This window comes from Poromitra crassiceps, assembly GCF_964638095.1.
Source record: "Poromitra crassiceps genome assembly, chromosome: 1".
In the NCBI taxonomy this organism is placed as follows: Eukaryota; Metazoa; Chordata; class Actinopteri; order Beryciformes; family Melamphaidae; genus Poromitra; species Poromitra crassiceps.
In genome coordinates this window covers 116,387,138-116,410,025 of record NC_139623.1, presented here as the reverse complement: position 1 = coordinate 116,410,025, position 22,888 = coordinate 116,387,138, and the positions used below count along the sequence as shown (strand labels likewise).

Sequence of the window (22,888 nt, the reverse complement as noted above, 5' to 3'; positions counted from 1 at the left end):
CTGTGTGTTAAAGCAAATTTATACTGACTGCGGAGTGTCCGGTGTCCGCGGTGTTCACGGCAAGACCGTTCTCTCCGCAGAGGCACATCCTTTTATGGTAAATACGGTAGGAGTGCAGTGTCTGCAGAGAGCGGAGAATCCCCCTCCAGGCTCCCGTTGTGTTTTTAGCGAGAATGCAAATGTCATATCAGTTCTTCCGTGTGTGATCCTGATTTATATCGGCAAATAATCAATCCTAGTGCAATTGTAGGCTATTTTCAGTTTGTTTTTAGCAAGTAAGTTTGTTGTCTTCTTGTTTTTGTGCTTTGCATTTAATTTTTTCGATCTCAAATCGTTTTTATTGACGTAGTAAATTGTAGGCTATTCACTCTAAAATGGGCTCCCTCATGACAGTGAGAAAAGGATCATGTTGCTCCCTCATGTGGCGATGCTCAAACCCATTCATTTTGCACTGATTTCGCCGGTCACTTGGTCAGTTTGTGGAGGCTTCTTCCCTATACAAACCATAGCAAACATTAGCCAATCATAGCCCCGGAATTGACTGCACGAGCTCACGGCGTGCTCTGCGGAGTTACATTTTTTGAGAGGAGCACGGAGCTCCGTGCAGTCCCTCCGCAGAGCTTGTGCGGAGCACCGCGCTCGCCGCACAGAGCTTTTAGTGTGGGGGTGAGTTTCTCCCAGCTCCAGCATGCAAGCTGTGTGTTAGTGTGGGGATGAGTTTATCCCAGCTCCAGCAGGAAGAGATTCGTCACCTGACGCAGGTAGCAGAGATTCGAGCAGAGCCACCAGAGACACTCCCACTGAGGAGGAGTTTGCAGTTGAGGGGGGTGGGGCACGCAGGGCACCACACAACTACACCACGTCACTACATCAGAAAATATTAGCTTCAGAGTCAGTGATGTGCTTGAAATGCTTCATTTCACAAAAGGCTCATTATCTCAGCTTCTAGTTTGAAACGTCTGTTTTTGGTGAAATCAACCTATCTTCTCCGGCTGATAACTAAAGAACGGAAAATGATATCAATAAACTTTTTTTTGCGTGATCTCGGTCACCAAGTCTCGTCAAGTCCCGCGATACTTTCCTGCAGGCTGGCCAGTGTATGTTCCAATTTTAGTATAGCCTACTAAATTGGAAGATACAGAGAAGACTGGCGTGCGGTCGTGTATCGTTCCAATTTAGTAGGCTATACTAAAATTGAAACATACACTGGCCAGCCTGCAGGAAAGTATCGCGGGACTTGACGAGACTTGGTGACCGAGATCAGGAATGAGGTAATTTGATCCCTGGGAGACTCCAGGGAACAGCCCGGGAGGAAATATCAGTCTGGTGCTTGTTGAGGGATGAGATTATGACGATATGTGGCGAAAACGGGAATAAAACTGGCTATTTAGATGCAGGAAAGACAGGCTGCCACTTGGCCTCCTCTGAGCTCCATTTTAAGACTGGCTTGGACGCTATTGATCTCAAAACAACTCTAGGACGGCCAGAAACGTGCGGAGATCGCTGGGTGAGTTGTCAGATCATAATTAATGTGAGGAGAGGGGTCCAGGTTAAAAAAAAACAAAATTCTCCTTTAAGCTTTCACCCAGTGTTTGCAGTGGGTAGAAGTTGGGCGGGTGTACTTGCCTTGACAACTCCTTCAGCCAATCAGCGTTGGATCCAGTCAAAAACAAATCCACACAGGAGAACGGCAAAAACAACATTTCCGCTGAGAAACTCTGCTGTTGCGGTGATACTCCTGTACTTGTTTAATTGTTGTTATTGAGTCTATTTCTGCAATAACTGCACTTTATGGCTGTTTAAACTAGACGAACATTGACGTTACTGCATGCTTGATGCGGACAGGCACGGAGGCAGCCATTACTGTTTTGCTAGTGGCATTCCTGATTGGCTGGTGATGTCAACTATGAGGCGGGTTGCTGCTGATTTGCTAGTACACTTTGCAGTTTCTGCAAACACTCTCCCAGGGCTTGAGGCCACGCGGTCTGGTAGAACGAAATTAAATCTGAGTTCGCGTGACCGGCTGATTTACTAGGCTACTATTTCAGTGATTGCTGTCATAATATAGAGCCATTTAACACTTATTTTAACACAACAACATCGCTGCATACAGCTTTAATAAATAAAGGGCCCTTTTCCACTAACACCTATGGAATGGAACCATCATTAATGCCATTGATTACACCTGCTTTACCACCTCAAAACGATTGCTGTGAAAACGGCCTATAAAACAACGTACTGTATGTACATCTGAGGTGTGCCTTTAACACATCAAACATAAAGCACCCTGGGTGCCTACACTTTTGGTAGGCATGAACACAAGCTGAGCTAGGTGAAACACTTTGTAAACAGGTACTGAAGTCTACATTCACCAGATATAGAAAACAAACCAGGACAGCAGACATTTTACACAAAGCCTATATCTAAGATTGTGATATAATGGACATTAGAACAAAAAGTGCATTTGATTTTCGACCTCTGCCAGATCACACAGGTGACACTTTGTCTTGTCCTGTGAGCAGGGACCGGTGCTGTATGAGCCTGTGGGAGCAGCGGCACCATGGCAGATGACAAGGACGTGCTGAGAGACGTCTGGTTCGGCCGGATCCCCACCTGCTTCACTCTGTACCAGGACGAAGTGACCGAGAGGGAGGCCGAGCCCTTCTATGTAAGTGCAACGACTGACTGAAAAGCCAAACCCTACATGTGCTTGACACTGACTGAACTGACAGTGATGGCAGTGACTTACCTGAATGCACCCCCCCCTCAGCAGTGCACCTGACAGCAGAATATAAAGAGGAAGAGGGATACAGTAGGACAGCCATTCCAAAAATGAAGAATGCTGTGGCCCCCTTTGAAAAAAGATCTGCCCAGCCAACCCTTTAATCACAACTCTCATCAACAACACATTACATTACATTATGTCATTTGGCAGACGCTTTTATCCAAAGCTACTTACAATATCACATTTTGTCAACAGTAGAGAAATCAACTTTGCAACACAATCTATGACAGCTACAACTTTTGAAGGAATAGAGTAGCACCTCTAAGAAGTAGATTGAGAAGGATAAAAAAAAAAGAAATGTTAGTTCAAGATGGGGCCCAGGTGGAGCCTGAAAAGGTGTGTTTTTAGTCTTTGCCGAAAGATGCGCAGTGATTCGGCCATCCTGACCGAAGGGGGGAACTACACACACATCTAGGGATCGACCGATATGTTTTTTTCAGGGCCGATACCGATTATCGTAATCAAAGAGACAGATAACCGATGTTTTGGAACCGATATACATTTGCAGTAAAAATTAAAATCTTGGTGTAAAAATTTAGAATAACATGACCCTTTGTTGAAATGCATTTTCTGTGTGTGTGTGTGCGTGTGTGTGCGTGCGTGCGTGCTCTCAATCTAGTGGAGACTTGGGCACATTATCAAGATAAAGTTGTGGACTTATACTTTTAACAAACTCACACCTACTCACCACAGTAACAAAATAATAAAGAGGGTTTCCCTCAGCTTACAGTTGACACTAACCTCGCGTCACCACCAGGCTCTCTCTCTCAAAGGAGAATACTGACACAAACACGGTCATCGACGTAATGTCTCATCCTAGTTTATTTGGTTCCTTCTTTTATTCCAAATAGAGAGTCCGCTGATGTAATGTCTCATCCTAGTTTATTTGGTTCCTTGTTTTATTCCAGAGGGAGAACAGAAAACTCTGCTCTGCTTGAGCCAGTGGAAATGTATATTTGTGGACGCTACAGCACTACTGGATCAATAAAACGGCTTCGCTACTCACAACCATGGCCATTGGATTCAAAAAGAGCAATGCTACACCGTGGACAGAGGTGCAGATGCACTGGAGAGAGTGCATCTCTCTGCAGTGAAAACTAGTGCGCCACACTACTTTGTAACATTACTGCCCAACACAACGGCGGTTGTAATTCAGATAAGCGGCGGTGGCAACTCTAATAAGTTCGAGTTGCACAGGCACCAAAGTTACTCAAAGATATATTATGCTATCACTACACAAATAAGCTCTATCATCTTGTTATCGTTATCATTGCAACAAAGTGCATCCGCGCATTTTCAGTGAATCTGAAAGTGAATCTCTCTTACAGACCTATCTATCTCCACACTTTGCACTGTGCGAGGCTGCCAGGCAGCGCTTCATACCAATCATAGGTCATAAGATTGTGGCGTTTTTGCAATGTCAGCGTAGGTCATTATGATGTATATTTACTTTAAAAATGTCAGCGTAGGTCATTATGATGTATATTCACTTTATTTGCAACTTTGGCTGCTGCCTTCGATACCTGTACAGCCTGCAGCCACTCGCTCACAGTCACAGCCGAGTCGCGGTCTCTCTCAGGACATTTCAGGTTTCATCTCTGAGCCCTCTGATAGGTTATTGCTCGAGGTGTAACCAATCAGATAGCGTTGTGGGTTGGACATTACTCCAGATCACACAGAGGGAGCATGAACTAGAGAGAGACACAGAGGCCAACATAACGCATTTTTTAAATACATTTATTATATCGGTAAACAGCCAATGAAAATGCCGATACAGATCGGTCGACCCCTACACAGACACAACACACAAGACTATATAATACTACTAATGATAATAAAAATATAACGACCGCACCGCGGATATATGCCTCCGCCAACAAGTGAGCAGTCGACATCCATGTCTGTCCAAACTTTGATGTGGGAGCCAAATGTGAAGAAATTCCGTCAAGGTGTTACTGAGATATGGCATAAGCAAGATATGGCATTAACAAGCATGAAACAAGCGGTCGTGAGGTCACAGTGACCTTGAACTTCAACCTTTGACCACCAAAATCTAATCCGTTCATCCTTGAGTCCAAGTCGACGTTTGAGGCAAATTCCTCAGATATCACATTAACGAACATCGGACGGACGTACGTACGTATGTACGTACAACCCAAATCCATAATGCCTCCAGCCTGGCTATCGCCGGCGGAGGCATAAAAATCAGCACAATAGCAATGTTTGTTTCACTTTTGAAAAACATTTTTTGTCACCTTTGTGCACTTTCTGCACTGATTTTGATTCTGATTTTGTCCACTTTCTGCACTGATTCTGTGATAATATTCAGTGATAATATCACAGAATCATTGGCAACTAGAACGACTGCACCGAGGATATATGCCTCCACCAATAAGTGAGCAGTCAACATCCATGTCTGTCCAGACTTTGATGTTTGAGCCAAATGTGAAGAAATTCTGTCAAGGCATTACTGAGCTATTGAGTTAACGAGGTTGAAAATGGCGTTCGTGAGGTCACAGTGTCCTTGACCTTGATTCCAAGTGGAAGTTTGAGCCAAATGTGACGAAATTCCACCAAGGTATTCCTGAGATATCGCGTTAACGAGGTAGAAAATGGCATTCGTGAGATCACAGTGACCTTGAACTTTAACCTTTGACCACCAAAATCTAATCAGTTCATCCTGGATTCCAAGTGGACGTTTGAGCCAAATGTAATGAAATTCTGTCAAGGCGTTCCTGAGATATCGCGTTAACGAGCTACAAAATGGTGTTCGTGAGGTCACAGTGACCTTGAACTTTGACCTTTGACCACCAAAATCTCATCAGTTCATCCTTGATTCCAAGTGGACGTTTGAGCCAAATGCGACGACATTCCGCCAAGACGTTCCTGAGATATCGCATTAACGAGCTAGAAAATGGCGTTCGTGAGGTCACAGTGACCTTCAACATTGACCTTTGACCACCAAAATTGAATCAGTTCATCTTTGAATCCAAATGGATGTTTGAGCCAAATTTGACGAAATTCCGTCAAAGCGTTACTGAGACATCGCGTTAACAAGCTTGAAAAACACATTCGTGAGGTCACAGTGACCTTGACCACCAAAATGTAATCAGTTCATCCTTGAGTCCAAGTGGACGTTTGAGCCAAATGTGACGAAATTCAGTCAAGGTGTGTCTGAGATATCACGTTAACGAGCTAGAAAATGGCGTTCGTGAGGTCACAGTGACCTTGAACTTTGACCGTTGACCACCAAAATATAAACAGTTCATCCTTGAGTCCAAGTGGACGTTTGAGCCAAATGTGATGAAATTCTGTCAAGGCGTTCCTGAGATATCACGTTAACGAACATGGGAATGGTGTTTGTGCGGTCACAGTGACCTTGAACTTTGACCTTTGACCACCAAAATCTAATCAGTTCATCCTTGAGTCCAAGTCGATGTTTGAGGCAAATTCCTCAGATATCGCGTTAACGAACATAGGACGGACGCTTGAGTGCACCATAATCTCTGTGCTGCGCAGCCTTGCAAGGGGGACTGCTATCTTCCCTGCTCACTCTTTTCCTCACCAGATTTGCTGAGGTATGAACCAGGTGGCTGCCCTACATCACCAAATAGTCAGAAAATGATTTACCTAAAAAGATAATGAATTATATTCCTGTAAATACAGCTTTAGTTTAGGCGGAAATTGTACTTTGTGGTGATAGGAACATAGGACTCCATCACTTTTCTCTCATTTATCAGAAAAAGAGAAATCCCTGAAAAATATACCATTACTGAATTGTCTAGGGTGCTATTGAACACTGACCAGTAGTTGTATGGAGATATCTGGTACAGTTCTATTGCAAATGAGATTTCTTTAGACATAGGCCTACTACCTCTTCTCTGAAACAGTCAAATTATGTCATTCCGAATGGGGGATAAGTGGCATAAAAGCCCATAACTTGAGAATGCTCACTCTTTTCCTCATCAGATTTGCTGAGGTATGAACCAGGTGGCTGCCCTACTGTACATCACCAAATAGTCAGAAAATGATTTGCCTAAAAAGATGATGAATTATAGTTCTGTAAATATAGCTTTAGTTTAGGTGGAAATTGTACTTTGTGGTGATAGGAACATAGGACTCCATCACTTTTCTCTCATTCAACGTAATATTTGAGTCAACGTAATATTTGAGTCTGGGGAGAGACTAAGGTCACTGTGACCTCTCAAACGCCATTTTCAAGCTTGTTAACGCGATATCTCAGGAATGCCTTGACGGAATTTCATCAAATTTTCCTCAAATATCAACTTGGACTCAAGCATGAAGTGATTAGATTTTGGTGGTCAAAGGTCAAAGGTCAAGGTCACTGTGACCTCACAAATGAGATTCCCAAGAATGAATTAATGGCGGAGGCATAAATCCGCGGTGCGGTCGTTCTAGTTTCTATTTAGATGAAAAATTATGAGAATGAAGTCAGAATTCTGAGATTAAAGTCAGAATTTTGAGAAAAAAGTCAGAATTTTGAGAAAAAAGTCAGAATTTTTAGAAAAAAGTCAGAATTTTGAGATTAAAGTCAGAATTCTCTGATTAAAGTCAAAATTCTGTGGGAAAGAAGTAAGTGCAACTTTATTTATATAGCGCCCTTCACAGCACAAATGCACAGAGTGCTTTACATTGGTAAGAAAAAGCAATACAATGCAATAAAACAATAGATTAAAAAAAACAACAAGGTACAATAAAAGCAAGGGATAAAACAACAAATATGACAAGTAAAAAGTAAAAGCAGTGATTGTTTATGTTTTCTGATGGGACGGTTCGCAGGGCCAGGGGGAGGGCATTCCAGAGCCTTGGGGCCATTACCCCAAAAGCTCGGTTCCCTTTTGTTGCATGCTATGTGACATCATTGACGATGTCACTGATGATATTATCGATGGTGTAGCGGAATGTGTATGCGTCGGGTCCCTAGATTTTTCCGACGTCAAAGTAGGGTCACGAGCCAAAAAAGGTTGGGAACCCCTGCACTATGTCTCTTTTACAGTCTATGGTTTTAACCATGCGTCTCCTCTCTGTCCTAGCTGCTGTTGCCCAGGGTGAGCTACCTGACTCTGGTCACAGACAAGGTGAAGAAACACTTCCTGAAGGTGATGAAAGCAGAGGACGTGGAGGAGATGTGGTTTGAGTATGAGGGGACGCCGCTCAAATGGTGAGATAGATCAGTGGTTTTCAAACTGTTTGTGGCCAATGCACTCCAGAGGGCAAGCCAAAATCTCAAGGCACACCTGTATTCATATCCATGCAAAATAGTCTGTAAATGCTTTTTATTTACTTAACACGCATATTTTGTATTTATATAATTCAAGAATTCATTTGAAACTTTGTAAAATTACATCAAAGCAGCAACATACAATTTAATTGAACCCCTGAATTGAATCAAAATCGTATTGTGGCAGACTTTGTGATACTGTATCAGCAAATATCGTATCGTTGTCCAAAGAATCTATATAATATCACATCATGATGAAACTTGTGATTTACACACCCCTATCACTGATGTGACGAAAGTGGCGTTGAGGTCTTAAAAAATATTGAAAAGGTCTTAAAAAAGGTCTTGACTGGTCCCCTCCAGTCAGTTTGTCCTACCTGTACAACATTGATGTTCTATGAAAATGTACATGTGCGCGTGCTGTCTCAACGCATAAATTGATAAGAACTGAAGGCGTGTTCCACCCATTATTCCACTGCAGCGCTGTTCTCTGTATGTCTGTTCTCTCTTTGTTAAACTCTTTTTCTGCTCCAAGAGTGGAAATACCGGAAACAGTTATTCCGCCATGACAGTCACCCGCATCTCCATAAAAACGTTACTTTAGAAGCTGCAATATTGCTTATTATTAGGGATGGGCAACGGATTTCGGATTTTCTAATCATCGTTTTTATTATCAAGATCGACTTTTATTATTGAAAGTCGAAGGAGCAGTGGTTGAAAGTAATGTATAATAATTTCTGAGGCACGCAATTACTAACATAAGACCCTAAATAAAATAGTTAGAACGTTTTTGTGGATTTTGGTTTCCAGGGACTTTAACCTCAACGTAGCAAGCCAGCGTCAGGCTCACACAGCTGTTAATGCATGCAGACAAGCTTCACTATAACAGCCTGTTTGTTTGCATCTCTACCTGGAGCGCTTTGTGAGGAGAAATACAAAGCTATCAGGTCAGTAATCAGCTGAGAGAGCTACAGCCTGCACCGCTTTGCTCGCCTATTCACTGTCTAACTGATTAGCTCTGCAGTTAGCCGCGTAGCCTGCAACAAGCTAAAACACTTTCTGTTCAACTTACAGGTTAACATTAGTTGCTCTTCTAGCAGACAACACAGTGCTGTGGAACAAGCAAAGGCTTACCAGATCGTTGTAATACGTGCTACGTGTCCCGTAATCCATACTGCCTTAAAATTTAACGTTTTAAAAGTGGAACGTAACGTTAATGTCCGCAAATTTAGCAACAATTGTCACAATTAAATTTCCGGTTTATTGGTTTTGCCTTCATAATAAAAGCACGATAAAGTTTGTTTTTTACAATAAACATTAAAGTAGTACCGGTAATCTAACTACGAGACCCAACACAATGAACATAAGAACACAAGGAACCTCTATTTTAATGTTTGAATGAAAATAGACCAGCAGAATAAATACAAAGGAGATGCACAGCTATGTGGTTTAAAGGTTGATTCATAGCATACTTCTTTATTTAATTGGAAACCTTATTTCCTCATTTAATGGGAAACTTTTGTTTCATAAGGCATCAAGAGAAGAGACTATCAAGTATAGGTGATACCCATTATGCGAAATTTGTGTGGTTTTGCGAAAACTAGGTAGTCTACTTCTGCAGATAATATATACTAAAGAAAATCACTAAAACCCATAATCTTGAAAAGTTATCTTTTAATTAACCATAAGGTGTAACAAAAACACGTTGTCGACGACGAATTAAATACTCTGTTTCGGTATTCGGTATCGGCAAGTACCCAGATGTCAGTACTCGTACTCGGTCAGCTAAAAAGTGGTATCGGGACAACCCTAATATATATATATATATATTTTTTAATAATTGATTTTTGACATTTGTGAATCGATGCAGAATCGTGCACGTCCGCATCGCGATGCATCTTATAATCGATTATTTTTGACACCCCTAGCGGCCACCCACCTCACCCACGTGACTACGTCACGCCCGCTCAGCCCCGGGATAGCCACTCATTCTTCCAGCCCGCTGAGAATCAACGCAACCAACGACGCATCGACGCAGCAAGGCTGGGTAGTGAGAGCTCTGCTTCTCACTCGTAAAACCCGGGTTGTAGTACAACCCTAACGTTTTACTTCGTTTCGAACTCGAGCTCTCACTCTAGCGCATAGCGCCGGCGAGTGGCGGACTGGGTAGGTCCCTGCTGAGTTCCGGACCGAAGTTGAGCGCTGAGCTCCAACGACGGTGGGCTCATAGCCCCCCCCCCCCCCTTCCCCAAGGGAGATGACTAAGAGCGGGTCAGGTCACCCACCGCCCGTGCACCCCCTCGTCCCCGTTGGGGGCGGGGGCCGCGTATCCTGGCCTGCCGTGGGACCCAGGATGGGCCCACTGCAGCCGGATGGGGTGCTGCCATTGAAGGCGCCCGAGCCTGCGGGGCTCGCACCCGCGGGCGTGGGGTGGCTCGCGGCGCCTGAGGCCCCGGAGGGTGACTCGGCGTGCGCGTTGCCACCTGAAACCGGTGGTCTTCCCCTCCAACCGCTGCGCCAAATCCTCCACGGAAGGACCGAATAGGCCCTCCGGAGAGATCTTTACCCCCAGTAGCCTCCTCTTCTCCTGCTCAGGGAGCTGAGTGAGATTCAGCCACAGGTGACGGTGAGTCAGAACGGAGAAGGCCATGACCTTCCTGCTGTTCTGCGCCAGGCAGTCGACCATACGCAAGGCATAGTCCGTGGCCATCCTGAGCTCTGTAAACAGCTCAGGGGCGGGGTCACCCTGCATCTCCCGCAGGAGCACAGCCTGGTAACCCTGCAGGATGGCCAGGTTGTTGGTGATGGTGGCCGTCAAATATTTTTTCAGTTTGGCCGTCAGCTGGCATGCCTTGGAGGGCAACGTGGGTTTAGCGACGTTGGAGGCCAGGTGTCTGGCCACCATAGCATCGTGAGAACGTGAGCTTCTCCTCACCCTCGACCGCCGACCACGGAACCATGCCAGCACAGAGCGGCTTGGCCTCCTGAGGCTTATCCCATCCCGCCTGCACCGCACGAACCACGTCTACGCAGACGGGCATTCGGCGTTTCGGGCAGGGTGCCTGGCGTGCCTGAAAGTAGCACCCCTGTAGCACTGATGCGGGGGGCGGGGGTGGTTCGGCCCAAGCGATGCCTAGCTTTGCTGCGGCCCTCGACATCACCCCCTGAAACTGCTTCTGGTAGGGCCCGTTGTCGCTCATCTCTGAGCGGGCCTCTACCGCAGTGGTGACGGTGGTATCACCGTCCCAATCCTCTCCGCCGGACATCTCCCCTTGGGGGGTGTCCTCCTGGGGGGGATCGACTAGGGGGTCGTAGGGGAAGAGTCCGCCCTGTTCCAACATAGGATGGATGGGCTCGTCCCCCCAACTCAGATCCTGCTGCTCGGACTGGTCCGGGAGACCCTGAGCAGCGGGTGCCTCCCCTCCGACCGGGCGGTCGGACCCCGCGGATGCACCTCCCTCGGGGGATGCGCCGCTGGGCGGCAAGTCCTCTTCGACAAAGAGCGCAGCTCTTGCTCGTAACTCGCCCAGGGTGAAGGCGTCACAGGTGTTGCAGAAGCTAGCCTTCAGCAGCGCCTGAGCTGCGTGCTCATGCCCTAGGCAGTACACACATTCATCGTGCCGGTCGTAACCGGCCAGCGTAGCATCACAGCTAACACAGCACCTGGCTGTCCCACCTTTCTCTTGGCAGCCTCCTGGTTCATCGCGTGAGTTAAGCGGCAAGCACCCGCAGACTGTACCAGGAATTAGCGGGGGTTGTACCGTGTAAGCTAACTAGCAGTAAGCCTGCAACGGTAAAGGTAGCCGAAGGTTACGTTAGATGCTAGCCGCACAGGTGCGAGCTATCTATCTAGCTAATCTGGAGAGCACGGCTCTTTAGCTACTACTCTCACTTAACGTTACTCCGGCCGGAGTGAATGTGCGCGCTCTACACGGAGGTAGCCTGCGCCTAATGTGCTAGCACACAAGATACTAACTGCACGGGTGCAAGCTAGCTATCTACAACAACACTGGGTGCGTTACCCCGTCCGGGGACGCAGCCTGCTAAAATAGCCTATTGTTCTGTGCTAAACAGTAATAACGCTATTCGCACGTATGCAAGCTAGCTTTCACACTTTGAGAGCGGACCTTGGTTAGCTCTCAAGCCTATCTCTATCGCCACCCCAGCCGGGGAAGACGAAGCACGCTACATGGCGGTAGCTTTTAATACAGGTGTTAACTGTAAGCAAGACACTCTTAGCTTTAGATGACTTGTTCCGACGCCGCTGGTGAAGAGAACAGGATCGGGTCCCACGAAGCCTGAAGAATCTCGTCCACACAAAACCTCTCGAGGTGGGCAATAAGACGGAACGAGCCTTTTTTCTTTAGCTTCTAAGAGCGCAAAGTTGAGCTAACACGGAGCTTCTGAATAACACGTCCTCAGCGCGGCTGGAAGAACGATGAGTGGCTATCCCAGGGCTGAGCGGGCGTGACGTAGTCACATGGGTGAGGTGGGTGGCCGCCTCAGCCCCAGGGGGGCACCACGCCACCTACTGGTGGGAGGTCGGTTTTATATTAAAGGTCATTTTTGGAGCAAAAATACCAGTCTTCCAGTGGGCTGCGTACGCAGCGAATATGGCACTAGAGTGAGAGCTCGAGTTCGAAACGAAGTAAAACAAGCGGACCGAGATCGCCAAGAAAGGGTGGTCTCGGTCCGCTTTGAACAAACTCTGGTGTTCGTTTGTGGTGAGAACGTGATCTAACCTCAATCCGCCACAACTGCAGGAAACAGTGCGCATTTTTGGATAAACCAGCTGCCGTAGTCAGCTGCGCTGTGCGTAATGGCCTGAAGAACGAGCCCACGTTTAAAAACAACATCGTCATTCAGATCCTGTTTTGGCGACTTGTGACTTGCATGGATACACTTTAGGGGATTTTTGGATCATCACATCAGCAGTTTGAACTCAGTCAACTTACCTCTGGTCTCCATTCAATAAATGAAAACAAGTTGTGGTAATCAGAGCCAGCCTTCTTTGTGATAAGATTGTCTGGTTCAATCAGACAATCAGACTGATTGCATGTCTTCCTCGATCGAAATGTCCGGAGGCTATTATTAAATGATTTATTCATATTTTATTCCTGACAGGACAGGTGTTCATATAACCTATGTGTATGCTAATCCTCTGAAGTCTCCGTGATAGTAGCAGAAGTTGCGAGGGTCTTTGATCTTCTATCTCCAAATTCCAGATAGCCTAAATAGGCTAAATAGATACATAGGCTACATAGCCTACATAAATAAATACATAAATAACTTTCTCCCTCTCTCTCTCTCTATCTCTCTCTCTCTCTCTCTCGATCCCTCCCTCTTTCTTTCTCTCTCTCTCTCCCCTCCCACGGGGCACGCCCGACGTATAGCCTACAATGTACAATGTAATCATATAGGAAAATCTATGGGAATTATTTTTTCCATCCCCAGAGGCTATTAGCTTACCGGAGTGTCTCCTTGCCAATCCAGGAGGCTTGGCAATACTATTTGGACCGTTTGATTTGTGGCTGTGTGAACACAAACGAAGCAAGGCACAAATGCAACAATTGTATCAATTAAGTACCTGAATCGGAACAAAGCAAACAACCTACAGGTGTGAATACACCCTAAAATGACAAAATACATTAGAGGGGAGTGGGACTTTAAAAGGTATTAAATTTAACTTCAGGATTCCTCCACATACCCTGAGATATATAGATACATAGATAGATAGACAGACAGACAGACAGATAGATGGTAACCACACTCTCCTCACTTCCTTATTCGATCAGCAGCAGAGACAGTCACCAGCTCCTGTGTGATTGCTTGCAGTCGCTAAGTTCAGCCACAAGATGTCAGTGTTGCATCACAGATAATGAAGAGCTACGCTGCACAGAAATAAATACTGTACAACATGTGACTTATTTAAAATACATGACATTCCACTTTAGGGACTGTAGGGCCATGTCCAAACCCTTGGAAAGCATGGAGAAGTCCAGTAATAAAACTAAATGTAGAGAACTTTTCAATGCAATATGGTTTTAATAGGATAACAACTTGGTAAAAATTTAAATTCAGTCGTCTGATGGAACAAATCTCATCACTTTCCATCTAAGACACAAACACAAGATCTCAAGTCAAAACTTTAGAAAACTTTTCTAGTCATCAAAGTACATGTCAGGTCACCAGAACCCAAATCAAGTCTCAGGCTATTAAAACAGTCACTGAGAATTCCTGCCTCTGGTTCTTGAAGACATAACCTCCCCCGTACGCCCCCGCCCAGCCTTTAGATCTACCAATGGGACTGCACAGACACATGGGAAACAGAACGCTGCCGCCACTCTGATGTCAAGCTGGTGGTGTCTATGACACCATTTAAAAACAAACCAAAAAAACAACAACTAATGACACCATTTCCTGTTTACTACTTCCTGGTTCCAGGCACTATCCAATCGGAGTGCTGTTTGACTTGCATGGCTCCAACACCGCCCTGCCCTGGAGCATCACTGTGCACTTTAAGGTAAGAGCCATATACAGTAGCAGCAACTGACCCAGGTTCTTATGGGACCTGTTGTAGAAAATTGAAGTTCCATTGGCATTTCCTAATCAATAAGATATCATTATAATTGCATACGCATAATTATATGGGTTTTTCACTGGACGATGCCGATATTTAGAGAGCAGGGTGGCCGATGGCTGATATATAATGCCGATATCATGCTGTTGTTGTTTTTTTGCATCTGATAAAATAAATTACATAATTTTAATAATAACAAATGAGACACAAATTGCTTAACTTAAATGGAGATTTATTTAACACTGTTATTGTCTGCATTATATCTGTTTGCCCAAGTATAGATGTGCACTCTGCACTTATACATTTTTTTTATCAGCAATATCCACGGTTAATCAAAAACTAAACTTTGTAAAAAAGAGACAAAAACCTGTGAATGAAAAAAAAAAATGGTTTTAGTGCACTCAGCATTTCAGCAGATAACAGCATCTCTTTGTTTTTAGTCCCAGTGGCAGTTAAGAGCAACATGCAGATATTTTTAATTGACCAGGCATCGGCCGATGCCGATGCCTCAAAATGGCAATAATCAGCCTGATTGATGGCCGATTAATCGGTCTACCTCTACTTATGGACCCACTGGTACTGGTACTGGTACTGGTACTGGGTTGAATTAGTAAGATTGTGTGTGTGTGTGTGTGTGTGTGTGTGTGTGTTTGCGCGCGTGTGTGTGTGCGTGTGCGTGTGCATGTGTATCTGCGCGTGTGTGTGCGTGTGTGTGTGTGTGTGTATGCGTATGTGTGTGTGTGTGCGTGTGTGTGTGTATGTGTGTGTGTATGTGCGTGTGTGTGTGCGTGCGTGCATGCGTGTGCGTGCGTGCGTGTGTGTGTGTGTGTGTGTATGTGTGCGTGTATGTGCGTGTGTGTGTGCGTGCGTGCATGCGTGTGTGTGCGTGCGTGTGTGTGTGTGTGTCTATGTGCGTGTGTGTGTGTGTGTGTGTGTGTGTGTGTGTGTGTGTGTGTGTGCGCCGGTGTATGTGTGTCACAGAGCTTCCCGGAGCGTGACCTGCTGCACTGCCCGTCTAACTCAGTGATCGAGGCTCACTTCATGTCCAGCATCAAGGAGGCCGACGCCCTGAAGCACAAGAGCCAGGTGGTCAACGACATGCAGAAGAAGGACCACAAGCAGCTGTGGATGGGCCTGCAGAACGGTGAGACATGCTAAAGACATGTTAGAGGCTGTGGATGGGCCTGCAGAACGGTGAGACATGCTAAAGACATGTTAGAGCAGCTGTGGATGGGCCTGCAGAACGGTGAGACATGCTAAAGACATGTTAGAGGCTGTGGATGGGCCTGCAGAACGGTGAGACATGCTAAAGACATGTTAGAGGCTGTGGATGGGCCTGCAGAACGGTGAGACATGCTAAAGACATGTTAGAGCAGCTGTGGATGGGCCTGCAGAACGGTGAGACATGCTAAAGACATGTTAGAGGAGAATTCCAGTTTTTTACAACCTGGACCTCATTTTCAGCTTTAATTATGATTTTTAACTCACCATGATACGTTTTGTTTGATATCCATGCACTAAAACATTATGCTTTGAGCTATGACCTGGAAATGAGGAATATGGGGCATGTGTAATATGTGTATTTACGTCCTGTAAATAAATAGCTTATTTTCTGATACGCAGCGGCTCATATCCTTATTATATCATTGCGACAATGAGAAAATGAATCATCTATTTACCTTGCTGCTACCTTGCAGACTAAGAAATTAGTTTCTTAGTCAAATATGAATACGGTAGTTAAGTTGATCCTATGCAGTGTTTCCCCTAGAAAAATGTTCAGGCCTGGAGGGATTTCAAAACGTACCCCGAACCCAACGGTGGGGGACCTCGCTGGCGACGCTAAACTTTTAGCTAACCTGTTCGCATCTATGTTCGCAATGGCATCTCAAGTATCATCATACTATTATGGGACGCGATGCAAACAGTTGTGTTTTGGGATGTTCATTTCCCGGGCAACGACACACGTTGACACATTTTAACGGACCTATTACAGCTATTGGGATGAGCAAGGATGGTATTACCATATACATGGTGCCATTAATTAGGGAACACGTAAGCTGCACAGTGAATGGAGGTCAATATAGCTCTCATTCCACCAATTTCAGTCTGAAATGACCTTCCTTGACGGGCCCTGTTAATACATCGTGGTCCTTAACCCATTGATACCTGATGCAGCATTTGCGTCTATATCCCTCATTTGTGTGTGTATCCCTTTAAGACCGCGAACCACATCACGCGGTTCGCGGTCTTAAAGGGATACACACACAAATGCTGCATCAGGTATCAATGGGTTAAACACGGTCACTCATGAGGCAGGTGTAGAAGAGGGGGAAGGCTAACACTTTGAGCAGTGTGTTAATGTTGAATTAAACACAATTTAGGTATTATATTACAGATGTTTATCACTACTACAACTTGTGTAATTTGTAAGTGTGAATGTTAGCTAATATTTTACAAATGTTATTTTACAAATTATATTTTTATTCCTTGCTTATACTTCAGGTATAAATGCTGAACTAATATGAGTAGCCTACTAATGATGGACTGGTCAGATCTATCATATCATCTAATATACTGTAACAAGTAATTCATGTCCAATTCATCGGTTACTGCTTGTAAATGCTTATATGAAAGTTACACAACCCTATCTGTTATCGATAACAGAGTAATGAGGACTTGTTTTATTTTGATTCATTTGGCTGCACTATTATTGTTTCTTTTGATTGATTGACACAGGGTTGTCCAGTGTCCCATAGTTGTCCGGAAATGTCACTATTAGTGCCTTTGGGTGGGTTTGACGGGCCGCCATATTTTTTACTTTGGAAAAACGGTCACCGGAAATGCTAATTGTTGCTCGTCTCATTGTTGCTAGCGGAACAGAGGTGCTCTATAGGGACATGATAGGCTGTTTCACGGGGGAGAAGGGCTCTTGGTCTTTTTCATGCAGCCGTACGTTAATCTATCGAAAGTTTTATCGAACCATCTTTTTATTGTATTGATGACGTGTCTATCGTCGGTATATATTGCTATGGTTTTATCGCCCAGCCCTACTATAATGTTAGTTGTTTTTCATAAGGGAATGCAGGCTAGACAGACTGCAGTTCTGGAGCTGGTTCTCCCAAACATGGGATTGTTTTGAGAAGAGACTGACAAGAACAGAGGGAATATCCTCAGACCGACTCGCAACAGACAGATGCACACTAAAATAATATATAGATGTATATATATTTTTGGGGAGGAAACTGCTGCGGGCGTATTGCGAGAAAAACAGCGATAGAGAAGTCCTCTGAAACGTATTATTATACATGAATTTTGCCTACTAATGCCAACATCGTTTGAGCATAAATAGCCTAACCTACTTAATCATAAACTGTAGGCATGGAGATTTCCTCCTGGCGCCCCTGTTGCAGTCATGATTGTATAGGCTACTTTTTTATGCCTCCGCCGGCGATAGCCAGGCCGGAGGCATTATGGATCCGGGTTGTCCGTCCGTCCGGCCGTACGTCCGTCCGTACGATGTTTGTTAACGCGATATCTGAGGAACGCCTGGACGGAATTTCATCAAATTTGCCTCAAACATCGACTTAGACTCAAGGATGATTTGATTAGATTTTGGTGGTCAAAGGTCAAAGGTCAAGGTCACTGTGACCTCTCGAACGCCATTTTCAAGCTTGTTAACGCGATATCTCAGGAATGCCTTGACGGAATTTAATCAAACTTGTCTCAAACATCGACTTGGACTCAAGGATGAACTGATTAGATTTTGGTGGTCAAAGGTCAAAGGTCAAGGTCACTGTGACCTCTCGAATGCCATTTTCAAGCTTGTTAACGCGATATCTCAGGAATGCCTTGACGGAATTTAATCAAACTTGTCTCAAACATCGACTTGGACTCAAGGATGAACTGATTAGATTTTGGTGGTCAAAGGTCAAGGTCACTGTGACCTCTCAAACGCCATTTTCCAGCTTGTTAACGCGATATCTCATGAATACCTTGACGGAATTTCATCAAATTTGCCTCAAACATCTACTTAGACTCAAGGATGAACTGATTACATTTTGGTGGTCAAAAGTCAAAGGTCAAGGTCACTGTCACCTCTCGAACGCCATTTTCAAGCTTGTTAACGTGATATCTCAGGAATGCCTTGACGGAATTTAATCAAACTTGTCTCAAACATCGACTTGGACTCAAGGATGAACTGATTAAATTTTGCTGGTCAAAGGTCAAAAGTCATGGTCACTGTGACCTCTCAAACGCCATTTTCCAGCTTAACGCGATATCTCACGAATGCCTTGACGGACTTTCATCAAATTTGCCTCAAACATCGCCTTAGACTCAAGGATGATCTGATTAGATTTTGGTGGTCAAAGGTCAAAGGTCAAGGTGAGCTCTCGAACGCCATTTTCAAGCTTGTTAACGCGATATCTCAGGAATGCCTTGACGGAATTTAATCAAACTTGTCTCAAACACCGACTTGGACTCAAGGATGAACTGATTACATTTTGGTGGTCAAAGTTCAAGGTCACTGTGACCTCTCACACACCCAATTTCCAAGCTCTGTAACGCAACATCACAGGAGCGCCTTGACGGAATCTCTTCCAATTTGCCTCAAATGGCGATTTGGACCCCAGAATGAACTAATGGCGGAGGCATAAGTCCGCGTTGCGGTCGTTCTAGTTTTACTTTCACTTATATGCCTTTCTTGCTGTGTGAGGTGGTTTCCCCTGTAATTTGTTATGCCTCCACCGGCGATAGCCAGGCCGGAGGCATTATGGATTCGGGTTGTCTGTCCGTATGTATGTCCGTCTGATGTTCGTTCTGATATCTAAGGAACACCTTGATGGAATTTCTTCAAATTTGGCTCAAACCATGACTTGCATGCAAGGATACACTGAGTAGATTTTGGTGATCAAAGGTCAAGGTCACTGTGACCTCTTGAACGCCATTTTCAAGCTCTTTAATGCGATATCTCAGGAATGCCTTGAAGGAATTTCTTCCAATTTGGCTCAAACGTCCATTTGGACTCAAGGATCAACTGATTAGATTTTGGTGGTCAAAGTTCAAGGTTTCTGTGACATCACGAGTCACGACCGCTCCTTTTATGCTCGTTAACGTGATATCTCAAGAACACCTTGACGGAATTTCATCTAATTTGCCTCAAACGTCCATTTGGACTCAAGGATGAGCTGACTACATTTTGGTGGTCAAGGTCACTGTGACCTCACGAACGCCATTTTCAAGCTCGGTAACTAACGCCATATCTCAGTAACATCTTGACTGAATTTATTCACATTTGGCTCAAACGTCAAAGTCTGGACATACATGGATGTCGACTGCTCTCGGTAACGCTTTAGAATACAGCCGCAAATAAGCATGTAGTTATAGTATAACTACGGGGTACAAGGAGTGTAGTTATAGTATAGCTACGGGGTACAAGGAGTGTAGTTAATAGCATTACTACGGGGTACAAGGAGTGAATTTAAACTTTAACTTGTACCCCGTATTTATACTATAACTACACTCCTTGTACCCCGTAGTTATACTATAACTACACTCCTTAAACCCCATAGTTATACTATAACTACACTCCTTAAACCCCATAGTTATACTATAACTACACTCCTTAAACCCCGTAGTTATACTATAACTACACTCCTTAAACCCCGTAGTTATACTATAACTACACTCCTTAAACCCCATAGTTATACTATAACTACACTCCTTAAACCCCGTAGTTATACTATAACTACACTCCTTAAACCCCGTAGTTATACTATAACTACACTCCTTAAACCCCATAGTTATACTATAACTACACTCCTTAAACCCCATAGTTATACTATAACTACACTCCTTAAACCCCATAGTTATACTATAACTACACTCCTTAAACCCCGTAGTTATACTATACACTCCTTGTACCCCGTAGTTATACTATAACTACACTCCTTAAACCCCATAGTTATACTATAACTACACTCCTTAAACCCCGTAGTTCTACTATAACTACACTCCTTGTACCCCGTAGTTATACTATAACTACAGTCCTTGTACCCCGTAGTTATACTATAACTACATGCTTATTTGCGGGCTGTATTCTAAAGCGTTACCCTGCTCTCTTGTTGGCGGAGGCATATATCCGCAGTGCGGTCGTTCTAGTTTATGAATGAGCTGAGCTTCGATCCGTCTTCCCGTGGGTACCCTTTCAGACAGACGTCGATTCGGGGCTATGACCACCTCCACTGTTACTACCTCCACTGTGACTACCTCCACTGTGACTACCTCCACTGTGACTACCTCCACTGTGACTACCTCCACTGTGACTACCTCCACTGTGACTACCTCCACTGTGACTACCTCCACTGTGACTAGCTCCACTGTGACTACCTCCACTGTTACTACCTCCACTGTGACTACCTCCACTGTGACTACCTCCACTGTGACTACCTCCACTGTGACTACCTCCACTGTGACTACCTCCACTGTGACTACCTCCACTGTTACTACCTCCACTGTGACTACCTCCACTGTGACTACCTCCACTGTGACTACCTCCACTGTGACTACCTCCACTGTGACTACCTCCACTGGCGGAACGAAAGGCGTAACAAAATGATCCACCACTCCGCATTTGTGACTTTCACAAAGGAGGCAAGGCTTCATAATCGCACAACAATCACGGCTTCACAGGCTGTGTGAAAGGGCTAGAGTTTGTGAGGAAAGGAAGGCAGGGGATATCATTGTTGACTGTTGGCACCTAACCTGCAGTTGGTAATGCACATCTGGCACTGGCAGTGTTTTTATAGGCTTTTAGAAACAGCCCAGGGCTTCAAACCCACAACATTAGCCGGTTGCTCTTTTTCACTTTCCCCCGAAACTAAAACCATGGCCTGGTGATGAAGCACCTCATGTCTAAAAGAGACCTGAAACAGAGAGAGAAACACCTTCAAAGAAAGACAAAAAACAAAACCTTCATTTGAGATGCACAGACACAGAGAAACACTGTAGAAGGCTGTGAAATATTGTTTTTGACAAAAAATATCACCTTTGCAAAGACAACATGTTGATCAATGAATGATTTAGGGGAGGGGGATAAATCAATTTTTTCAATTAATTTGAATTTATGGTTTAGAAGGACGATGTGTAAAAATGAAATTTACCTGGGTAAATATTGCACAGATCAAGCCCCTCCGCTTCCCTGAACTTCCACAGTCGAGTCGACAACAACGTCAGACACAAACACACTATCAAGATGGCAGCACGCACTTCAACAAGTCAGGAGCTCGTTTGGAAGTGGTTCGGTTCGACATCCGATGCCAAATGAAGCGCTGTCCATTGTAATTAAGTTAAGTTTCTGTGGCAAGTCTGTGGCAACTAAAGGTCGCAACACGACACAAGATGGCTGACAGACAGAAACTGTCGGTGTTTGTTAGTTTTTAGCTGTTTATTCTGTTTTATATGGGTGCAGTTTAACGTGCCCAAGTGCTAAGTATTCGCTCACCGAAAGTGCACAGGCTTCGTGCCTTTTGAGCGAGTTGCAGCAGAGTTTTTATGGTTTTTATGTATCCCGCTCTCTGGGATAGCCTATTGTTAAGCGTGTTACCGCCGGAGCCGTGGAGCGCTGTCTATTCCGACGGAGTCCCTGGCCCTGGAAGTTTGTTTTTCGCCTGGAGAGCTCCCTGGAATCTCCACTCAGAGCTCGGCGATCCAGGAACCCTCTATTTTTTAAGAGCCCGAGAAATCTCTGGTTGTCCTTAGCGATCCCGCTAGCACATTAGTCAAGTCAAGTCAAGTCAAGTTTATTTGTATAGCACATTTCATACACAGAGGCAATTCAAAGTGCTTCACATAAAATGGTTGACAGGAAAATAAAAGAATAGAAGAAGAGAATAACAGCATCACAACAAAACTTTATAAAAAGTGCATTAAGCATCAGGCGCAGCAGTTGCAAAAAGAGATACGAACTTATAGAGGACTCATTGGGTTGCACACTTACACTGCATCCCTGCACACTTACACTGCATCCCTGCACACTTACACTGCATCCCTGCACACTTACACTGCATCCCTGCACACTTACACTGCATCCCTGCTCACTTACACTGCATCCCTGCACACTGCACACTTACACTGCATCCCTGCACACTGCACACTTAGACTGCATCCCTGCACACTTACACTGCATCCCTGCACACTTACACTGCATCCCTGCACACTTACACTGCATCCCTGCACACTTACACTCCGTCCCTGCATAGTAGAATAAATCAATTTATCTATA

The 22,888-nt window shown here is 44.7% G+C and overlaps 1 protein-coding gene across 1 annotated transcript in view; it reads left to right on the top strand.

The window, feature by feature from the left end:
- The window catches only part of atg5 (ATG5 autophagy related 5 homolog), a 112,086-nt gene that overhangs the window by 1,439 nt on the left and 87,759 nt on the right, over positions 1-22,888 (top strand). Inside the window, exons 2-5 of the mRNA XM_083634678.1 lie at positions 2,523-2,668; positions 7,840-7,967; positions 14,472-14,550; positions 15,589-15,751. Of these exons, the coding sequence (XP_083490804.1) occupies positions 2,561-2,668; positions 7,840-7,967; positions 14,472-14,550; positions 15,589-15,751 (478 nt within the window). The 5' untranslated portion in view covers positions 2,523-2,560. The remainder of the gene's footprint in view (positions 1-2,522; positions 2,669-7,839; positions 7,968-14,471; positions 14,551-15,588; positions 15,752-22,888) is intronic.